The sequence below is a fragment of the Moschus berezovskii genome, chromosome 7 (genome assembly GCF_049115385.1).
Source record: "Moschus berezovskii isolate FMDL1 chromosome 7, NW_MosBer_1.0, whole genome shotgun sequence".
NCBI lineage: Eukaryota > Metazoa > Chordata > Mammalia > Artiodactyla > Moschidae > Moschus > Moschus berezovskii.
Window position 1 is genome coordinate 29,858,373 of NC_142466.1, and position 24,281 is coordinate 29,882,653.

The 24,281-nt window shown below is 38.3% G+C and overlaps 1 protein-coding gene across 3 annotated transcripts in view; it reads right to left on the reverse strand.

Moving 5' to 3' along the window:
- Positions 1–24,281, reverse strand: part of FOCAD (focadhesin) — a 311,664-nt gene that overhangs the window by 85,181 nt on the left and 202,202 nt on the right. For all 3 annotated transcript variants that reach the window (XM_088837878.1, XM_055428152.2, XM_055428155.2), the window contains 3 exons: positions 20,052–20,190; positions 13,921–14,106; positions 5,488–5,609 (listed from right to left, as the gene is read on the reverse strand). In XM_088837878.1, the coding sequence (XP_088694004.1) occupies positions 5,488–5,609; positions 13,921–14,106; positions 20,052–20,190 (447 nt within the window). The remainder of the gene's footprint in view (positions 1–5,487; positions 5,610–13,920; positions 14,107–20,051; positions 20,191–24,281) is intronic.

Below are 24,281 nucleotides of genomic sequence, written 5' to 3' on the forward strand. Positions count from 1 at the left end.
CAAACCCAATTCAGACTTAAGTCCGTGAGTCTTCTCAAAGTATAACATGGGACAGTTTCAATTTAAAACAAAAACAGTTTTTAGAAAGAAGTGTGTTAAAGAATTTATCACAGATTAAACAGCTAGTATGTTGGCCACCTCATGCAAAGAGCTGACTCACTGGAAAAGACTCTGATGCTGGGAGGGATTGGGGGCAGGAGGAGAAGGGGACGACAGAGGATGAGATGGCTGGATGGCATGACTGACTTGATGCACATGAGTTTGGGTGAACTCCAGGAGCTGGTGATGGACAGGGAGGCCTGGCGTGCTGCGATTCATGGGGTCTCAAAGAGTCGGACACGACTGAGTGACTGAACTGAACTGAACTGAAACAGCTAGTTCTCCAAGCCACTGAAAATACTTGATTTAACTAATGTCGTTATTGAGAAATACTGACAATTACATGGAGCAAAATACACTTTAAAAAATGAAGAGCAGAGCATCTGAATATTGATTTACCCAATCATTCACTCACTCGCTCATCTACAGTTGCATGCATTAGGGCTATAGACTATCCTATAGGTATATGTAACTTTTGGCGGAGAGGGGAGGCTAAACCATATAAATGAAGAACAACACAGTTTATAATAGCTTGTTCAAATGACAATAATGTCATTTCCTAGTAAGATCTCAACAATTATTAGATTCACCATCAATTTAACTGCAACATTTCTGGAAAAAGGAAACGATCCCACTAAATGCACATGTAAAATATAAGACACACCCAAGTATCGAAAGGATTAAAATCATTTATAAAGTGTCTACTATGTGCCAGGAATACCAAGCACTGGAAATACATATGGCCAAAACAAACTCCCTGATTTTATGAAGTGCACACTTTTAAAAAGGAGAGATACATACTAATTGTCATGTATGCTGTGCCACCGAAATTCCCTCTTCAGGATTAGTAGGGATGGATGGATAGATAGTGTAAATCGTCTCATATATTACATAACTTGAATTCATAGTTACAAACTTTCCTAAAGCAAACTCCAAGCCCAGAATTTTCACTAGAAAATTTTACCACTTAAGGAAAAATTACTAGGAGAGCATTATCCTGATAACATATCATGCAAAGATATTACAAGGAAACCACAAAACCATATCCCTCATAGGTGCCAAGGTGTGAAAATCCTTAACAAAGTGTGTGTTTGCTAAGTCGCTCCAGTTGGGTTTGACTCTGTGTGATCCTATGTACTATATAGCCCACCAGGCTCCTCTGTCCATGGGATTCTCCAGGCAAGAATACTAGAGTGGGTTGCAGTGTCCTCCTCCATGGGATCTCCCCGACCCAGGGATTGAACTCACATCTCTTATATGTCTTATGCATTGGCAGGATGCATACCACTTGGATCACCTGGGAAGCCCCCTAACAAAGTATTACTAGCAAATCAAATTCAGCAATAAATAGGATACTATATTATAACCAAGTGGAGTTTATCCTAGGAATGCAGATTTGGTTCACATTAGAAAAATCAATCAAAATAATTCATCCTACTAACAAATGAAAAAAGCATATAATCATTTCAACAAATGTAGAAAAAACCCGCTTGACAAAATTCAACATCTATTTGTGATTAAAAAAAACCAAAACAAACTTACCAATTTAGGAATAAAGGAAACTTCATCAACCTAATACAGAATATCCATAAAATCTCTATACTAATAGTAAATATAACATAATATGTAATGTTAAGCATCCTGAATGCTTTTCCCAAAGACTATTTCGTTAACAAAATAAGAATGTCTGCTCTCTCCACTTCTATTCAACCATACCAAAGGGCCCTAGACAGTGCAATTAGGCAAGAAAAAGAAATCAAAGGTATACAGATTGGAAAGAAAAACACTAAGACAATCTCTATTCATAGAAAACATTGCAACAAAAATCAAAGAGAATCTACAAAAAATCTACAAGAATATATAAGTAGGTAGAGTAAGGCCATAAAAAAGTATCAATTATATGTTTATATTTTAGCAATGAACAGTTGGAAATAAAGACAAACCAAAAAAACAGTCTAATTGCCCTAGCATAAAAATATTTAGGGATATGCAGTACTTATTAAATTTAGCAAAATAGGTGTAAGATTTGTAGTAAGAAAACAACAAAACACTGACCTAAAATAATGGAGAAATATACCTTGCGTACTGGTTGAAAAACTCAATATTATTAAGGTATCAGTTCTCTCCCAGACTGATACACAAATTCAATGCATTTGTAACCAAAATTACAGCAGGTTTTTAAAATAGTTTCTCAAAGCTGATTTAAAATTTATGTGGCGACTTCGGGATTGACATGTACACACTGTTATATTTAAAGTGGATAACCAACAAGGACCTACTATATAGCACAGGGAACTCTGTTCAGCGTTATGTGGCAGCTTGGATAGGACGGGGGTTTAGGGGAAAGTGGATACATGTATATATATGGCGGAGTCCCTCTGCTGTCCACCAAAACTATCACATTGTTAATCAGCTATACTCCAATATAAAATTTAAAAAAATGTGGACTCATGGTTGATGAAGGCTGGGATATGAGGGAAATGGAGAGTGACTGCTAATGGGTATCAAGTTACTTTACATTGTGATGAAAATATTCTAAAATTGACGTGGTGATGGCTGTACATCTCTGTGTATATACTAAAACCACTGACTTGCACACATTCAATGAGAGAATTTTACAGTCTATAAATTATACCTCATTTTTTAAAAATTAAAAAGATAACATGGGAAAAAAAGAAAACAGAAAGTTTTTGAGACTTTGGATAAGACAAAAAGCAAGAACCATAAAAAGAAAAGCTTGAAAAATTCTGCAAAACTGAAGAGACACTCTTCAAAAGACATTATTAAGGAAATAAAAAGACAAGTTATAGGGAGTAGGTAAAAACATGCGCAAGACACACTTCTAATTAAAAAACTAAACAAAATTATATCCAGAATATATAAAGAATTCTCATTTGAAAACAAAAACCTGGATTTAAAATGGGCAAAAGAACACAGCACTCCATGATGTGAATAAATACATGAAAAGAAGCTCAACATCAGCAGTCATTAAAAAAACACAAATTAAAAACCGCGAAAGGAAAACCACTAACCACTATGAGAACTGCTAAATTTTAATAACTGACCATATTGAGCGCTGGCAAGGAGGGAGAGCAACCAGAACTTCCTTATGCTGCTGGTGGGCATTCAAAGTGGGACAGTCACTGGAAAAACAGTTGGGTTTTCATATTCACTCACCAAAAGACCTAGCAATTCCACTTGTATGTAGTTATTTACTCAAGAAATTAAAATAGATGTCCACAAATACACCTGTATAGCAATGTTTACAGCAGCTTTAGTCATAATCTGGAAAAAGTAGAAACAACCCAAATGTCCATCCATGGGTAAATTAATAAACAAATTGAAACTATGATGACAGACTTTAAAAATAAGACAGAATCAAGAACTGTGAAATCATACTTTTTGGGTTCACTTTTCAGGCTCTTCTACTTATGTGTGTCAAGTACATAAACAGTAGCAACCTCAAGTGTGAATATAGAGATTAAATGAATTAACATATGCACAGCAAACTTTAAAGTGCCTGAGCTGGTTATGAGTTATTATTACTGCAATTGTTCTCATTAACTAGCTCTTAAATTTTTTATTATTTCTTGCCAGATACTCTGAGAAACTGCTTGGCTCATTCTCTCTCTCTGCCCTTTTAAAAAATGAATCATAGTAAGCAGAAGATAAATCCAACCCAAAATCCTGCCACAGATTCAGGAGAATTCTGTCTAATGCATCTTCCAAGTGACTCCTAAAATTATGATCTTTTCTCATCTCTTTGAAATTTTTTAGGCATTCTATAATACAAGCAAAAAGTATCATAATTCAAATATTTTCTCTGTTTACATCGAAGGTACACCTCACAAGTTCTGATACCATTTGCTTAATTTATCAGATGTCTTCTGCCACCCCTACATTAACACTTCTCCTTATTTCTGTTATGATGAAAGTGTTAGTCACCCAGTTGTGTTTGACTCTTTGAGACTGCAAGGACTGTAGCCCACCAGGCTCCTCTGGCCATGGAATTTTCCAGGCAAGAATACTGGAATGTGAAGCCATTCCCTTCTCCATCTGTTATGACAGCAACTTTTAAATTCAGGCTTCCCTTAATATTTAACATGTTGGTTATCCACGTTAAATACACAGCTTTAAAGCACAAAAAAGTACCAAATCTCTTTCTTCTCCATAACAATGAATAAGATAATAGGGAGAACAAATCTAGCTAGAAATTACCTATTGCTTTTCTTCGTTTATGAAATTAAACCTCTCTTCTCAGAGAAACACTACTCTCCCCAGATCTTTCTTCCTTTGTTATTTAAAGACACTGTATTAAACAAAGATTTACATAATTTCAATTCTAACCAAATATATAAAACCAATACGGGTAGCATAGGTGTGTCTTTAAAAATCTGGTTATGCTTGGACTTCCCTCGTGGTCCAGGGGTTCAGACCCCATGCTTCTGCTGCAGGACAGGAAGATCCCGCATGCTATGCGGTGTGGCCAAACAAATAAACAAAAATCTGGCTATGCTAATCGGTGGCAACTGCTAAGACCCAGAATATTATCAAATCAAGTAAGTGATACCAATATTTACAAATTATGCATCAAAATAAGATTTAATGCAAACATATTGTAGAAGCACTATCATTACCTCAAATCTTTAAAAATGTTTACAATTCATACATTTATACCTGTTATATACCTTATGTCTAAATTATATGAAATAAACCTCTTTGCGGTGATATTTTGTTTTGGTATTCATTCATACAGTTTAACCTATATATCACTGTCATAAAATTTGAAAAAACAAAAAACCCCCACAGATTTCCCAAGTACTTTCCAACTTCCTTCTTTCCTCTGATATTGTACAATCTGTAATGATCAGATTTCAAGCAACACCTAATGGCATCACATAACTTTATTTTAAGAGTAGCATAAAAGAAAAGTAAATAAACAATAAAATCAAAAGATTTTCCCTCCTCCAACACGATTATTTACTGTTAATTTCCAATATTCACAAGATATAAATAGTGGTACCCTACATACTTCCAAAGGATTACAATTAAGAAATAGTTTAGATTATTTCTTGAACTATTAAATTGGTATTTATTCTGAACAAAGGCAATTAAATATTGATAAATAAACCAAACTAGATACTTTCCTAGGCACTACTCTCTAACAGGCTGAGCCCTAAGGGAAACATGCTGGTTTCTTTGAGAAGTACATCAAAATACTACAATTGGATCAACTATTTTGGTTTTCTTTAAAAGCCACTTTCATTATGAATCATAGAAAAATTATTTCCAAACACATACTAAATTTCATCACCATAAACCAAAGGAGGGAAACCCGAAAGCATATACAACAAGGAGCACTGTTTCAGAGAATGGAGAGGTACCTACCTCATGCACTAGAGCAAGTGAGGTCTGCTTGAAACTTCGCCCTCTACTGGCCATCAGTCGATTCAATGGTTTGCCATCTTTACTCTGATACGTTGAAATATCATAACAAAATAACATACCACCTTAAAAAAAAGAAATATAAAAACATTGCTTATGGAAAAACTTCATTAATTAGGTTCTCAGTAGTCAATATTCAATCTGGACAGAGACATTTAGAAATTAAAAGAAAATGCTAAGCAAATTATTATTTTTTTAAACTGTTGGTACAGGAAAAAACAGAAGAGCTATAAGAAGTTAGTATCTTGAAACTACAGAGGAGTGTTATTCATTTGTAAATAAATGAGAAATTTTCAAATCATGTTTATTTTAAATGTTGTTAACTGTTACTTCTAGAGATTCTATTAACTTTCCTTAAAAAATAAACCTCAAAGAGAAATGTTACGCATGCCAGTCTTTGTAAACTCCTGATAATATGGGTTCCTTTAGTTTACACCCATAAGTGGACTAGTTTTCCATCAAAACTATACTCACACACATTCACTCTCCCTTTTCCCTCCCCTCCTCCACCTGTTACCCTTTTCCCAGTCCTTCCTACTCTGCTTAACTGAATTGAACTTCCAGCATTAGCTGACCCCATCCCATGGCAGTTACAAAGCAAAGGCAGGCAGCCAAACACCAGAGGATGAGTTAGGGTAGTCTCGGACCTTGTCTGGGTGATTCTGAGCCAGTGAGAAGACATATTCAAGGACTAAGATACTAAAACAGAAAAAATTACCTTTAAAAACATCTCTTCCTGAAGTATAATAGAGAAGAGTGCACATAAGCAAGCCACTCTATGGGTTTTCACGAACTGAACAAAAGCGTAATCAGCACCCAGATCAAGAAGCAAAACACTGTTAACATCTTAGAAGCCCTTCCTCATGTCTCAATCCAATCATGTCCACCCCCAGCCCAAAGAGAACAACTTTCGAGCAACCTTTTTTCATACTGTGGTACTTTACATAACTGGAATCAGGCTGTACACTTTTCTATCTGACTTCTTTCACTTAACATAATCATTGTGAGAATCATTCATATTGTTATCAGCAGTTGTAGTATATGCATTGTCATTACTGAACAACACTCCACAATGCGCACATACCACAGTTTTACTGTCAATAGGCATTTAGATAGCTTCTATCCCTACTACAGGGGACTTTTCCGACCCAGGAATCGAATGGGGGTCTCCTGAATTGCAGGCAGATTCTTTACCAGCTGAGCTACCAGGGAAGCTCAGCAATTAAAGTTTGAAGTTAAGTGAAGTGAAGTTGCTCAGTCGTATCCGACTCTTTGCGACCCTGTGGACTGTAGCCTACCAGGCTCCTGCGTCCACGGGATTCTCCAGGCAAGAACACTGGAGAGGGTTGCCATTTCCTTCTCCAGGGGATCTTCCCGACCCAGGGATTGAACCCGGGTCTCCCGCATTGAAAGCAGATGCTTTAACCTCTGAGCCACCAAAGTAAGTTTCAGTTCAGTTCAGTCGCTCAGTCGTGTCTGACTCTTTGCGACCCCATGAATCAAAGCACACCAGGCCTCCCTGTCCATCACCAACTCCCAGAGTTCACTCAAACTCACATCCATCGAGTCAGTGATGCCATCCAGCCATCTCATTATCTGTCGTCCCCTTCTCCTCCTTCCCCCAATCCCTCCCAGCATCAGAGTCTTTTACAGTGAGTCAGCTCTTAGCATGAGGTGGCCAAAATATTGGAGTTTCAGCTTCAGCATCAGTCCTTCCAATGAACACCCAGGATTGATCTCCTTTAGAATGGACTGACTGGATCTCCTTGCAGTACAAGGGACTCTCAAGAGTCTTCTCCAACACCACAGTTCAAAAGCATCAATTCTTCGGCGATCAGCTTTCTTCACAGTCCGACTCTCACATCCATACATGACCACTGGAATAACCATAGCCTTGACTAGACGAACCTTTGTTGACAAAGTGATGTCTCTGCTTTTTAATATGCTATCTAGGTTGGTCATAACTTTCCTTCCAAGGAGTAAGCGTCTTTTAATTTCATGGCTGCGATCAGCATCCGCAGTGATTCTGGAACCCCAAAAAATAAAGTCTGACACTGTTTCCACTGTTTCCCCATCTATTTCACATGAAGTGATGGGACCATATGCCATGATCTTTGTTTTCTGAATGTTGAGCTTCAAGCCAACCTTTTCACTCTCCTCTTTCACTTTCATCAAGAGGCTTTTGAGTTCCTCTTCACTTTCTGCCATATGGATGGTGTCATCTGCATATCTGAGGTTATTGATATTTCTCCCAGCAATCCTGATTCCAGCTTGTGCTTCTTCCAGCCCAGCGTTCCTCATGATGTACTCTGCATATAAGTTAAATAAGCAAGGTGACAATATATAGCTTTGACGTACTCCTTTTCCTATTTGGAACCAGTCTGTTGTTCCATGTACAGTTCTGACTGTTGCTTCCTGACCTGCATACAGGTTTCTCAAGAGGCAGGTCAGGTGGTCTGGGATTCCCATCTCTTTCAGAATGTTCCACAGTTTATTGTGATCCACACAGTCAAAGGCTTTGGCATAGTCAATGAAGCAGAAATAGATGTTTTTCTGGAACTCTCTTGCTTTCTCCATGATCCAGCGGATGTTGGCAATTTGATCTCTGGTGCCTCTGCCTTTTCCAAAACCTGCTTGAACATCTGGGAGTTCACAGTTCACATACTGCTGAAGCCTGGCTTGGAGAATTTTGAGCATGACTTTACTTGCATGTGAGATGAGTGCAATTGTGTGGTAGTTTGAGCATTCTTTGGCATTGCCTTTCTTTGGGATTGGAATGAAGACTGACCTTTTCCAGTCCTGTGGCCAGTCCTGTGGCCAAAATTTCCAAATCTGCTGGCATATGGAGTGCAGCACTTTCACAGCATCATCTTTCAAGACTCGAAATAGCTCAACTGGAATTCCATCACCTCCACTAGCTTTGTTCGTAGTGATGCTTTCTAAGGCCCACTTGACTTCACATTCCAAGATGTCTGGCTCTAGGTCAGTGATCACGCCATCGTGATTATCTGGGTCGTGAAGATCTTTTTTGTACAGTTCTTCTGTGTATTCTTGCCACCTCTTCTTAATATCTTCTGCTTCTGTTAGGTCCATACCATTTCTGTCCTTTATCGAGCCCATCTTTGCATGAAATGTTCCCTTGGAATCTCTAAGTTTCTTGAAGAGATCTCTTGTTTTTCCTATTCTGTTGTTTTCCTCTATTTCTTTGCATTGATCACTGAGGAAGGCTTTCTTATCTCTCCTTGCTATTCTTTGGAACTCTGCATTCAGATGCTTATATCTTTCCTTTTCTCCTTTGCTTTTCACTTCTCTTCTTTTCACAGCTATTTGTAAGGCCTCCTCAGACAGCCATTTTGCTTTTTTGCATTTCTTTTCCATGGGTTTACTCCACATATTTATCAGTACTTTGTATTTTCCATTTTTTTTCATCTTAGCCATAGTGTTAGGTCTCCTGTGGTATCTAACTGTGGTTTTAATTTGCATTTCTGGATGACTAATGAAGTTGATCATCTAATCATATCAGACATTGTATACCCTCTTTTTTTTCCTCTTTTTTTAAAAAAAATTTAATTGGAGGCTAATTACTTCACAATATTGCAGTGGTTTTTGCCATACATTGACATGAATCAGCCATGCGTGTACATGTGTTCCCCATCCTGAAACCCCCTCCCATCTCCTCATCCCATCCCTCAGGGTCATCACACTGCACCGGCCCTGAGCACCCTGTCTCATGCCTCGAACCTGGACTGGCGATCTATTTCACATATGGTAATATATGTGTTTCAATGCTATTCTCGCAAATCATCCCACCCTCACCCTCTCCCACAGAGTCCAAAAGTCTGTTCTTTACATCTGTGTCTCTTTTGCTGTCTCGAATATAGGGTCATCATTACCATCTTTCTAAATATATATATGTGTGTTAATATATATGTGTAAATATACTGTGTATACCCTCTTTTTGAAGGGTAAACTCAATTCTTTTCCCTGTTTTTCAACTGTCTTTTTCTTATTGATTTTTAAAAACTCTTTACATATTCTAGATACAAGTTCTTTATCAGATATATGTTCTAAAAATAAATTTTTGTATTCTGTGCCTTGCCTTTTCACTCTCTTAATGGTATACTTTCATTAATACATATTCGTGACTTTAATACAATTTGTTATTCTTCAAAAAGATCATCCCTTTTCTCTACAGCACCACAGTATTACTTTTGTAACAAACCTAGTGACCTTGTGTATGTAGGTCTGTTTCTGTGCACTCCATATTCTTCCACTAGTCAATTGGCCTGTCTTTGCACCAATATCACACTGTCAATTATCATGGTTTCATAATAGGTCTGGATATCTGGTAATGTATATCCTCCTATTTTGTTTTTGTTCTCCAAGCTTACCTTGGCCATTATTGGTATTTTGCAATTCCACTCAAATTTTAGAATCAGTCTGTCAGTTTCCAAAAACCTACTGGGATGTGGATTGGGGCTGGGTTGAAACTACATATTAGCTTGGAGAGAGCTGACATTTTTACAGCATGGTGTCTTCTGGCCCATAAACACTGTATAGAACTCAATTTATTTGAATTTCTTTAACTTTTCTCCATAATATTTTATAGCATACAGTATAAGGATTTTACACAATTCTTGTTAAATTTACTCTGGGTACTTCATGGTTTTAGAACTATTATAAATGATATAATTTGTAAGTTTCATTTCTGTTATGTATATACAAATATACAATTCATTTTTATATGATCTTTGTACATGGTAATCTTAATTCATTTATGAATCCTGAGTATTCTGCAGATTATTTTGGATTTTCTATGTACACAATCATGTCATCAACAAATAATGACTACTTTATCTCTTCCTTTCTAATCTGTATGATTTTTATTTCTTTTTCTTGGCTCATTACACTAGCTATGGCTTCCATTACAATACTGAATAATAGTGGTAACAACAAGCATCCATATCTTTCCTCCAATCTCAAGGAGTGAAAGTTTCATTATTTCAGCATTAAGTACAAAGATGGCATTGTAGATGTTCTTTATCAGAATAAAAGAAGTTCTATTCAGAGCTTAATGAGAGTCTTTTATGTAACATGAATAGCAGCTAACTTTTTCAAAGGCTTTTTCTACATCTATTTGAGGTCATCTAAAGATTATACTGCCTTTTTGTTATTAATGTAATAAATTATACTGATTTTCAAACATTAACCCCACTAATTATTTTTTATTTTCCTTTGTATGTACTGCTGAATTCCATTTTCTGACATATTTTGGGGAGATTTTCACAACTATGTTCATGGAAAAGAGTGGCTTTTAATATTTCCTTCTGATATTTGGTATTAAGGTTACACTGACCTCAACTAGAGGGTTCTTTTTTTCCTCCTATATTAGAGTTTATAAAGTTCCTTGTTATTTCTTTCTTAATTTTTTTGAAAAATTCACCAAAGAAGCATCTGCACCTAGGGTTTCTTTGTGGGAAGGTTCTTACAGATTCAATTTCTTTAATACTAATACACAATTTCAAACTATTCATATAGTCTAGTCTGCTTTCTGTCAGTTCTGCAAAGTTTTATATTTTGATGAACTTCTACATATCATCTAAACTGTGAAATTCATTGGCTAAAAGTTCTTCATGTTTTTTTGAATGCTGTGGGGTCTGAAGTGCTGTCTCCTTTGATGTTCCTAGTATAGGTAATCTATATTTCTCTATTTTTCTGTCCAGGCTTACAATGGTTTTATCAATTCTTTTAAACTTTCCAAAGAGTTAACTTTTGGCTTTGCTGATTTTCTTTATATTATACATTTTCTATTTTCACTGATTTTTATTCTTATATTTATTATTCTTTCCTTTATAATTTAATTCACTGCTATTTTCTGTTTTTCTTGAAATAGATGCTTTAATTATCTTTGGTTTTTTTTCCTTTTTTTTTTTTTTCCGGTATTTGCTTTAAAGGCATGAATTTCCCACTAACACTGTTTCAGTTGCATCCCACAAGTTATAATTTGCCTTATTTTCATTATCATTCAGTTCAAAATATTTTCTGAATTCCATTTTGATTTTTCCTTTGATCCGTGGATGATCTATAAGTATATTATTCAATTTCCAGGCTAGTGGAATTTCCAGGCTAGTTATCTTTTTATTAGTTTTAGCTTAATCCCATTGCTATCCGAGGACAGACTCAATGACTTCAATATTTTGAAATTTGTTGAAGTTTATGATCTGCCTTATGATCATTCTGATAAGTTGTCAATGTACAGTTTGTGTGTGTGTGTGTTAAGTCATTTCAGTCGTGTCCGACTCTTGGTGACGCCATGGACTATACAGCCCATCAGGCTCTTCTGTCCATGGGGATTTTCCAGGCAAGAATACTGGAGTGGGTGCCATTTCCTCCTCCAGGTAAAGGACCTTTACCAGTGTATATAAAGAAATCTTAAAAATCAACAAGAAGACAAATAACCCAATGTACAGTTTAAAAGCATACAAATTATATCACTATAAGATACAATGTTCCATGCATCACTTAAGTAAAGTTTGTTCACAGTATTGTTCATATATTTTGTGAACTTGATTTTTTGTCTGCTTATTCATCATCTCATTGAAGAAGATGTTTTAGAGTTTCCTACTAGTATTGTGGATTTGTTTATTTAGTTAGTTTTAATTTTTTGTCATGTAGTTTGAACTCTGCTATTTTGTGTACACTGATTGGAATTGTGATGCCTTCCTGATATATTGACTGCTCTATCTCCATGAAATATTCCCTTCCTTTCTAGTTTCTTCCTTTTTCAAATGCCTAGAACCTTTTCTCTGTATACTGGATAGTAATGAAAGAAACACAGAAATTCTAAATCAAGTTATTTTTTTATCTAAGAGGAGTTTCTCTTCTGTTAGGCAGAGTGAAGGCCTGACCATCTCAACTGAATTGGGGATTTAACTGAGCCAGGCTTGACTATAGCTTTGGTAAATCTCAGTCTACCTCTGGTTCAAACCCTGTTTCTAGGGCACACCTTCTTCAAGATTTTCAACTGACAGTCTAGTCGGTCTTTATTCAGTATGGGAAGATTATGGGAGATTCAGAGATTTACATTTGTCCGCAGAAGTTTTCAGGTTACCTTTTAAATTCCCATCCCACAAATCTTCAAAATTTGACAGATACCTTAAGGGAGAAACATGCTGTGTGCCTGAAGTCCCTCCAGCTCAGTTTCGTCACTAAGTTTACCACAAAAACGTCAAGATCTCTGTCGGTTTCTCTGCATCCTGTATCACCCTTTTGTTAAGGTCAAGGCGGAATTTCAGCCTCTAACTGAGGCCAAAATGAGTAAAGGCAACCAGGTGAAAAGACCTGTAGATCTCCAGGATCGATTCACTATTTCTGTACTTGCTTTGCAGGCCCACTCTCCTGGTCAGTCTTTGTTTTCCAAGTACTGTAAGACTGGAGACCACTGCCTTTCAGAAGCATCAGCCTAGTTCTTTGACTTTCAGTGCAAATTCAAAACTCACCAAATATCTTAAGAGGAAAATCTCCAGTTTGTCACCTATATTAGTTAGAATCTTCAGAAAAACAGAACTAACTAGATATGTATAGATATAGATATGAAGATTTTTTTATGGTGATTGATTCACAAGAATTTTGAGGCTGAGAGGTCCCACAATTTTCTGTCTGCAAACGAGAGAACCAGGGAAGCCAGTGGCGTAATTCAGTCTGAGTCAGGAGGCCCAAGAACCAGGAGCACCACCGTCCAAAGGCAGGAGAAGGCGGCTCTCCCAGCTTCACCGTTCCTCTGTCTTTTTGTTCTATTCAGGTCTTCAATGGATTGGATGTTGCCGACCCACACTGCTCAGGGTGATCTTTACTCAATCTGCTGACTCAAATGCTAACCTCTTCTGGAAACTCACATACAGACACACTCAGAAACCATATTTATCAGTTATCTGAGCATCATTTAGCCCAATTAAGATGATACATAAAATTAATCACCACATCACCCTAGTCCTTGACACCACTAAAAGCTTTACTGGTTTTTCTATCCTCCAACAGGCCTCTGCCTGAGCCAATTCCCAGTCTCAGTCCACAACCAAAATTGGTGAACATCCCCTATGAGCTGGGGGTCAGTGGGTGGGGCAGGGAACAATCTAAAATATCTACAGTGTTCCCCCTATTCTGTAATTTCAGTCTATCTCTTCTTTGCTTTTATTTATGTCTTTGCTTCTGCAGTTCTCTAAATGGCTTTAACATGTGATTCATGTTTGTAATTTATCCAGTGTGTCTAGACGTGAGCAGCAGCTGCAATGCCTTTCCATGCCCAATCACATCCTGCTTGGAAGAGAAACTGAAATCGGTCCATTAAAAACCTATACATTGATGTATCGTGCTTACCTGCAAGGCCAGGTTTCAAACCTGGCTGCTTATTTGTTTCATACATTTTCAACATAAAATTGGGGATTCCTGCTACAGTCTTTCCTTGATCTAAGCGGGCACCTCCTTTCAATGCAGAGTGATACACCCCACGGGGCATATTCACCATTTCTTGCTTCACAAGTGATGTAAAAAATTCCTCCAAAGCTGAAAGAAATAAAAGGAGATCAAAAGTAAATATCGTATGCTAGAAGAGAAACATTCATTCTTAAGTCATATACACACACCCGCAAAAACAACAACTTAGCTATATTTTAGATCAAATTTCACGAAGTAAAAGAACAAGTCTTGATTCTCATCCCATTCTTTGTCTTCCTAAAACCAGAACATGGCACTCAGTCATGCAAGTTTAAAAACCTGGTCATTCTTAATTCCTCTTTCTCACAGTTTTTATACGTAATTCATTAGCAAGTCCTTTTAGATCTATCTTTAAAAATATATGTCAAATCCACCCCTTTCCATTTTTACTGCTACTTGCCCGGTCATTATCTTCTCTTTTTCTCATTTGGATGAATTTAAAAACTAGTTTCTTGATTTCTTCTCCTCATGACCACTCCTCCGAACCATCCTCTACTCAGAAGCTAGGATTTTATGTTATTTCCTTCTCTAACACCTTCTGGTGTTTTCTCACTGTACATAGAATAACATCAAAACTTTTAGAAATGATCAAGGCTGTCTCTGACCTGGTCTCTGACTCTCCTTCTGACTACCTCTCTACCACCTGCCTTCCTTCCTAGCTATGTAAAAGGCACATTTTCACATGGGTTTTACTCCATTCCTCAATAACACAAAGCTCATTCCTAAGATAAGGCCACTGCACTTGCTATTCCTTCTACCTGGAACACACTAATCCTTGATTGCCATGTGGCTGGCTCTTTCTTATCATTTAGAAAGAGCCTTTTATGACTGTCCTTCATTCTGTAGTAATATCAGTACACTTATTTTTAAAAACAAATACATTATTTATTTGTGTTCCTTCTAATTAAGCCCACGATCCTTATTGCTTGACATCTTTACTTATTATAAGGGAATATAGTGATCCAGGATCAGAAGACAACAGTATATTCAAGCAAAATACTTGATTAACACTATAGTATATTCAAGTGTTATTTTCCCAAGGACCACTAGAGGTTGCCCAATGCAGAACAAAAACAACAACAACAAAATAAAGCTAAACAAATCATAAGGAAAACAAAAAAGGAAACCACTGCATGTGCCTCTTCTTATAGGAAGAAAAAGCAAGAATCCTCCTACCTAAACTAGAATTTCATTCTGAACAGGTCTAAATGTCCCCTTTAAATGACCACAATTAAATAAAGGCAGCAAATACTCACCGGAACATGGATTACATACCCAGTTCTGTCATTCTTATATGGAATCTTTATAGGCACAACCAAGCTTTTCCATTCAAAGTCCAGAGAACACCTATGTAGTAGGTTTTCCATTTTCCCCTCCATATCCACCCTCCCAACCCTGCTCTGTGCCCTGGAAGAATAACCTTTCACAACAGCATCACCAGGCTCCCGTGTCCTCTGGCTTTCAGCTGGCTTCACTCAATGGGAGATACTGGTAGGCGATCAGAGGGTGAGAACAGAGGTGAGGGCATGTTACTCCCTAGACGTCCTCCTGCAGCACTGCTCCAGGTTGCCTGTATCCCTCTTTTGAAGGTCCTGACTCCCCTTAGGCAGCCCTATTTATGACACAGAAGCTCTCTCTTATTCTCTTATCTATTACCTTCCCTTACCTCTTCAGGCTGAGAGACATTTGCCATTCCGAGATGATCCACCATCGCTTGTGAATTTTCTTTAACCTTGACAGCACACCTTTAAGCAGTCCTTTATTAAACTCTCGACTATTCCCTCTGAATTTCTTGTGAAGACCCTGACCAATATGTCATCTGAATGAAAAATGTGGGTAATATGCACTGGCAGGTCACATACCCCAAGTCCTATATACACAAGCAGATGAATGACTGCTTCAAGCCAGTGACGAGTCTAGACTTTTCAGAATGTACCTAAGAATTATGCGCTTGTGAGGACAGAAAGGGAAAGTGAAGTCGCTCAGTCCTGTCCGACTCTTTGCGACCCCATGGACTGTAGCCTACCAGGCTCCTCCGTCTATGGGATTTTCCAGGCAAGAACACTGGAGTGGGTTGCCATTTCCTTCCCCGGGAGATCTTTCCAACCCAGGGATTGAACCTGGGTCTCCCGCATTGTAGGCAGATGCTTTATCATCTGAGCTACCAGGGAAGTCCCAGTGAGGACAAAAGGCATCCTATTCTGGTAAAAGATAATATATATCAAGAGATAAGTATACATCTCCACATAGACTAACCCAGGAATGAAAATTTGTCTATTTGTCAGGCACTTCAGAGAACTAAGGACTCTCAAATAATTCCAGGCCTGAGAGCAGTTTAAATGAAAGTAAAATACCATGGATGCAATTGATATGTACACTACCATCTGTCCCAGCCCTTGAAAAAGCTAGCATCTAGGAATTTTCCCCATTGTCTTTGAACTGTGCCCTAGTCTCTTCCTTCCAGATGATCAAGTGAGGATTTGAAAAGAGCTGAAAATCTGTAGGACACAGAGTGTTAGATATAAACCAAATGTCTTCCAACAGATGAGGACATAGAAAACTATGGTACATTTTACGTGCATGTTAAGTTGGAGAAGACTCTTGAGAGTCCCTTGGACTGCAAGGAGATCCAACCAGTCCATCCTAAAGGAGATCAATCCTGGGTGTTCATTGGAAGGACTGATGCTAAAGCTGAAACTGCAATACTTTGGCCACCTCATGCGACGAGTTGACTCACTGGAAAAGACTCTGATGCTGGGAAAGGTTGGGGGCGGGAGGAGAAGGGGACGACAGAGAATGAGATGGCTGGATGGCATCACCGACTCTGTGGACATGAGTTTGAGTGTACTCCAGGAGTTGGTGATGGACAGGGAGGCCTGGCGTGCTGTGATTCATGGGGTCGCAAAGAGTCAGTCACGACTGAGCGACTGAACTGAACTGAACTGAACTGAAGTCGATTCAGTCGTGTTTGATTCTTTGTGACCCCATGGACTACAGCCTGCCAGGCTCCTCTGTCCAAGGGATTCTCCAGGCAAGAACATTGGAGTGGGTTGCTGTGCCCTTGTCCAGGAGACCTTCCTGACCCAGGGATCAAACCTGTGTCTCTGACAATTCCTGCATTTGTAGGCGGGTTCTTTACTGCTAATGCCACCTAGGTACCTCTCAAAATGGAATATTACTTAGCAATAAAAAAGAACAAATTGATACAGATAACTACTTGGATGGGTCTTAGATGTTATACTGAGCTTTTTAAAAAAGCTAATTTTCCAAAACTTATATACTGTAAAAAAAACTGATGAAATCCAAGTAGGCCTATAGTTTATTTAACAGTATGAAAGTGAATTCCCTGGTATTAATAATGAACTAAAATTATGTGAGATGTTATCAATGGGAATAGCTGGGTAAAAGTACTCTCTAATTTTGCAACTTCTTGTAAGTCTAAAATTATTTCAAAATTAAAAAATCTTTTCCAGCATACCAGTAACATCCCTATTTAAAATAATTCAAATCACTGGATTTACTTTGCAACTGCTTTTGTGTTCACTTGAAAGGAATAGGAGAAGACAATGGACAGGGTTAGTTTACATTCAGTGCAATTCAGTCTTCTGCCTGCTCTACACAGAGACTTAAAATATATCATCCACCCTGTACTTCATAGGTTGTACATCTCTAAGGCAGTGCCTTTTTCTGGTTCTTACAATCACAGGGAATACGAGGCAACAAAAAATGAAGAACTTTGCTTGTGGTGACATGGTCTGCCAGACACAGTCAGCCTCTAGATCATTCATCTGACTGACTCTAATTGTTGAATTTTCTCAAATAGATACAGTTAATCTCAACTCCTCCCGTTCTTCCTTAGGGACGGATACTAGTAAATATCAAGTACAAACATGCAGGAGAGTCAGTTAACGGCCATCACAGCTCTGCACATACTGAGTGAACAGTATAGCTTGGCCACACACATCTCACGCCTTCTCCTGTTTCTAATACCACGAGACTAGAGTAAGGGTCCATTTAAGAGGGAACAATCCCATTTAAAAAGCCCAAGAGGACTTTGAACTCATCAGTTATCTGGGGATATAGGAGGAGCTTTGGATAACTGGAGGCTTTTTTCCTCTTTGGACATACTATTAACCACAGGGGATTTGGGAGGTCCAAGGAGATCCAACCAGTCCATTCTAAAGGAGATCAGTCCTGGGTGTTCATTGGAAGGACTGAACTAAAGCTGAAACTCCAATACTTTGGCCACCTCATGCAACGAGTTGACTCACTGGAAAAGACTGTGATGCTGGGAAGGATTGGGGGTGGGAGGAGAAGGGGACGACAGAGAGTGAGATGGCTGGATGGCATCACTGACTTGATGGACATGGGTTTGAGTGAACTCCGGGAGTTGGTGATGGACAGGGAGGCATGCTGTGATTCATGGGGTCGCAAAGAGGACACAACTGAGCGACTGAACTGAACTGAACTGAATTGAGACTCTGAGGAGCCTTGAAGTAAGAAGTGGGGATGAACAGGAGAAAGAAAATGGCAACAAGTCTTTAAGGCTTGTATTGGACATAAGGGGGAAAGAAAAGATGAACTCTGTCTAAGGTGTACCGTTTGGTTTTCTCTAATGAAAGGAGGCAGGGCTTAGGGACAGAAGAATGCTCTAGCAATAAATACTAAATGTATTTGGCTGAATCTCAAGGATCTCCATGTAGGATGAAACCAAGGATAAAAACGTCTAACATGGGACTTCCCTGGTGGTCCTGTGGCTAAGACTCTGTGCTCCCAATGAGGGCACCCGGGTTTGATTCCTGGTTAGGGAACTAGATCCCACATGTCGCAACTGAGAGTTCACAGGCCACAACTAACAGATCCCTCACGCCACAGCTAAAGACATGATGCAGTCAAATTAATTAATTAATTATTTTTTAAAACCGCCAAAAAATCTCTAACACTATAGGCTAGTGAGATTATGAAGTGAGAAGACTATGATCATTAGTGAGAAGACAAAGATGACATTTTCTGTATTTACTGAACTTAATTTTTACACACATGAATATTCGGGGTACATTTGGGACAGAACAAGGTAATAAATGCATGCTTGTAAAAATGTTGGCTAATATTGAATTGGATATAATTAGAATAATTATTTAAGAGTCAAGGTCCTATACACTTTATATCAAAACTAAATGACCATATAACAATCTATTTTTAAAAAGCACTAATGGATAGTTCTCAAATATTGGTACCACCATTTCTTTAGAGTAATTCTAAAGGAAGAATATATTTCTAATGATGAAGTGAAGTGAAAATCACTCAGTCATGTTTGACTCTTTGCAACCTCTTGGACTGTAGCCTACCAGGCTCCTCTGTCCACAGAATTCTCCAGGCAAGAATACTAGAGTGGATAGCCATTCCCTTCTCCAGGGGATCTTCCCAACCCAGGGACTGAACCCAGGTCTCCCACATTGCAGGTAGATTCTTCACCATCTGAGCCACCAGGGAAGCCCAAAAGCATATGAGATCTTAGTTCCCTGACCAGGGATCGAACCCACAGCCCCTGCATTAGAAGGTTGAATCTTAACCACTGGATTGCCAGGAAATGTGATGAAACTACCCAGGAAATTCCTGAAGATTCTAATGATCTTTTCATTCAGTTTATAAATAAGCTAAAGAACCATTTGAATCAGTAACTTAAGAGTCCCATTGCAAATCTGTCTTGTAGAATAAATTTAACTTTTAAAATGAATTTAAATTTTCCAGTGAAAACGATTGTTTAAACTAGTTATCCAGTTTAATGTTAAGTCTAACATTTTTCAGTGTGTTTGGAACACCATACTATCTCAAGGAGTCCCTATAGGACATAGACAGAAAATAAGTATTTAAGACTAAAGTAAGCTAGACTATGCATACATCACAAAAGAGCACAATTAATCAGACAAGTAGGGAAAAAAAGCACACACAAAAAAAAATGCGAGCTTTTGTCCCACCAAATAGGACAAAAGTTTTTTTACCAGTTTTCCCACCTGGTAAAACTGAAGGAGCTGTGAGTGACAAAAGTTTGAGATAGCAAGATCCAGGAATGGTAAGATCCACCTCTTTTTCATCACCCTCCTCATCTTCATCTTCATCTAGGTCATCAGGAGTTTGGATTTCTGGTCTTACCTGAAATGATAGAGAAGGTGATACTAAAACCTTTTACTTGCCCTTTTCAAAGTTCATTGAGACTCACTGCTCTACAATGTCAAGAGATCATTAAAATTGATTTTCAAAATCTATTCATTTTCAAATTAACTAAATGGTAAATTCTAATCATCTTATCAGATACACTCCCAGGTCAATGTAAAGAACTAATGGTAATATAGTAAGGAAATCATCATAAACCAGCATAAGCAATGATTACTAGAGAAAACTAATAAAAACTTTACACCATCAGACAATAAAATGCAAACACATTCAGTATATTGAACTTCTATGGTTTATAATTAAATATTTGCCTTGTCTGAATACATTTTTCTAAAAATCTGTGATTTTAGCTATATTTCTATGATAAAGCTTAAAATCTTCCAGTAGGATATATAGTGGAGATCAGGAAGACACAGAATACTTTAGCTGACTTATTGTTTGACTCTACAGTTGTTGCAAGAGAATATAAAAACACTAAAATCTGTAGTTGGTAGCTCTACTTTATTGTGTCTAATTTGCCATTTGAAGATTTGTGATTAGTTAGGTTTGTTTGAACCAAAAATTTAAAAGGTAGAAAGATTACCACTATTGTAATTTCCGCAAGATATAACTGTCAAGCAATTAATTAAATTTTTAATACTTTCAATGACACACCATTGTCATGCCCATGGAGATAATTAAGCATTAGGGGAGGAAATCAAAATATATAAAAGTGGTTGCTATAACCATAAAGTGCCAGAACCCAGTCATTACCATTAGTCTGTCTCCCAGAGTTATTTTTAGAAATAATTAACAATTCCTGCAGACTGCCTTCTTCATAGGTCCCCAAAGCCCTGTTCCATTTAGGAACTGCACTGAGTCAGGAAACTTGCAGGGGGATAAAAGAAAACAGAGATAAAATGTTTCTCAAGTATAATAACCTCAACTCTGATGAAGCCTTTCAACCATAACTAGTGTTCTTTTTTGCTAGTGAAGGAGCGAAAGCAACCTGACTATCAAGTACTTTCCAAGACGAGATTTAATTCTGATTCAATCTTGAGGACCTAATTCTCAGAGGACTGAGCCAGCCATAATTACAGAGATAACAATGATGCATGCTCTGTGGAGGGCATGCCCACATTTGCTGCTATCAGTGTACACCAGAGAAACCCTGGCACATTTGCAAACCTTTTGGTTCTGACAAGGAGGGCTTTCTGAGTATCTCTGGTCTGCCTGTATACTTGGAATCTGCCACATTTAGTATCATCAAGAGGTATCCTAGAGATTTTTTTTTTTTTTGGCCATACACGTGGCATGCGGGATCTTAGTTCCCCGACCAGGAATAGAACCCACACTCCCTGCAGTAGAAGGGAGGATTCTTAACCACTGGACTGCCAGAGATATCTTCTATCTTAGAGATTTTAACTAGTCCTAGCTGCCTAAAGGCAATGGCAAGCCACTCCAGTACTCTTGCCTAGAAAATCCCATGGACGGAGGAGCCTGGTAGGCTGCAGTCCACGGGGTCCCTCAGAGTCAGACATGACTGAGCGACTTCGCTTTCACTTTTCACTTTCACACATTGGAGAAGGAAATGGCAACCCACTCCAGTGTTCTTGCCTGGAGAATCCCAGGGACGGGGGAGCCTGGTGGGCTCACACAGAGTTGGACACGACTGAAGTGACTTATCAGCAGCAGCAGCAGCTGCCTAAAAAGTTCCCCAAAAGGAATTAGTTCTGGGTCCGTTTACCTTGCTTCCCGACTTTTTACACATCATAGTACAAATTGAAAAAAGTATTTGAAAAACATACAGGGGGAAACAGACAATAATGCTTACAGCTGGAGACTATATGAGTAACACTAGTTACCCTACCAGAGCATCAGTGTATGCATGCTAAGTCACTTCAGTCATGTCTGACTCTTTCTGACCCTATAGACTTGCCCACCAGGCTCCTCTGCCCAAGGGATTCTCCAGGAAAGAATATTGGAGTGGGTTGCCATGCGCTCCTCCCGGGGATTTTCCTGACCAGGGATTGAACTCGTGTCTCTTATGTCTCCTGTGTTGGCAGGGGGGTTCTTACCACTAGTGCCACCTGGGAAGCCCCCAGAGTACCACAGCACTGGGAAACTCTGCAGAGTGTTGTGTTCACAGAGATAGGGGACTCTGGGAGGTGGAAGGCAGCACTAAACCCTAAGCTAATATGAAAACGCAGAGGGATGGTGCAGTTGTGGAGAAATCAGAACCCTTATACACTGTTCATAGGAATGTAAAATGGTACAGCCCCTTTGGAAAACAGTTTGACAGTTTCTCAGAAAGTTAAATGCAGAATTACCCAGTAGGACTGCCCAACAATCCCACTCTTAGATATATGACCAAAAGAAGTAAAAATAAATGATCACACAAAACTTGCCCATCAACATTCATGAATGTGAATACATTAGTGGTAATAGCCAAAAAAATGGAAGCAACTCAAATGTCCATGAGCACATAAACACAATAGGGCATATCTATACAATGGAATATTATTCAGTCATGATGGGTATTAAGTGCAGGTATGTGTTACTCATAAACTTGGAAAACATTATGCTAAGTGAACAAAGCCAGCCACTAAAGACCAGATATTATACGATTTCATTATAGGAAAAGTTCAGGCCAAGTAAATTTTTAGAGACAGAAAGCATACTAATGGTTGCTTAGTGCTGGGGACGGGGGGAAGGGTAATGGGAATTGGTGGCTAATAGAATGTTCTAAAATTAGATTGTGGTGGCTCGGTGATTATATAAAAGTTCTTTGAACACACTAAAACCACTAGAATTGTATGCTTTAAATGAGTGAATCGTATGGGAGGCAAATTATATCTCAATAAAGTTAGTGGCTCAGATGGTAAAGAATCCACCTGCCAATGTAGGAGAGTTGGGTTCGATCCCTGGGTGGGGAAGATCCCCTGGAGAAGGGAATGGTAACCCACTCCAGCATTCTTGCCTGGAGAATTCCATGAACAGAGGAGCCTGACGAGCTACAGTCCATGGGGTCACAAAGAGCTGGACAGGACTGGGTGACTAACACTTTCACTTTTCAAAGTTGTTTAAAAAGAAAGGAAGGAAGGCTATAAGAAAGAGAGGAAAGGGGAGAGAGTGTGACCTGGAGGAGGGAGCAGCTGAGGAGGTAGCCACATAAGCGGAAGCGCCGGAAACAGAAGTAGAAGCTGCCACACCCTTCAGACGGACCTGAACTGGTGTATGAACTAGGCCAGAAAACCAAACACTCTCAATTCCAGGATTACTTCACATAAAAGAAATATGATCTTCTTTGCACACAGTTTCGCTTATCCAGTGCTTCTGCTCAACCTTATAATATATATATATAAATAATATATAAAAAATGATTTAACAACATATGTCTATATCTTACATATGCATATATTTTAACAAAGAAATTAAAAATGTACTGTCATTTAAGTACAGAAATATTCTGCCTACTTATAATGGTATGATTACTTCTTCTATTATGTTTCTTCAAAGGTGAGTTGATTCTCCTCAACAGGTTAGCACTTATTGTTAGACCTTGGTTTCATTACATATCCCTCCTCCTCTGCTCACTTTTCTTCAAGCATTTGTTCCAGCTTCCCTATACCAGTCCCAGTCTTTTCCCTTGACTTGTATGCAACCATGGAATAAGATCAACATGAGTACAACTAAGGAAAATCAAGGGAACACATATGAAAGAATACTTGTTAAAATGATAAAATGTTGGTAACTGCATCACATTAGCTACTCAAACATCCAGGATCAACATGAGTACAACTAAGGAAAATCAAGGGAAGACATATGAAAGAATACTTGTTAAAATGATAAAATGTTGGTAACTGCATCACATTAGCTACTCAAACATCCAGGAAAAAAAAGGGCGGGGGGGTCTTTTTAGAACACACACACACACATGCACATACAGACACCAACTACGCCCTTCCAATCACAGCTAAGCTTTGTTGAAGAAACTTAAAGGGAGAGCCAAATATAAAATGATAAATTACTTTTAAAATCTGCTTTAAGTTGAATATTGAAAAGCTTATCCTACAAAACGCTTCACTACA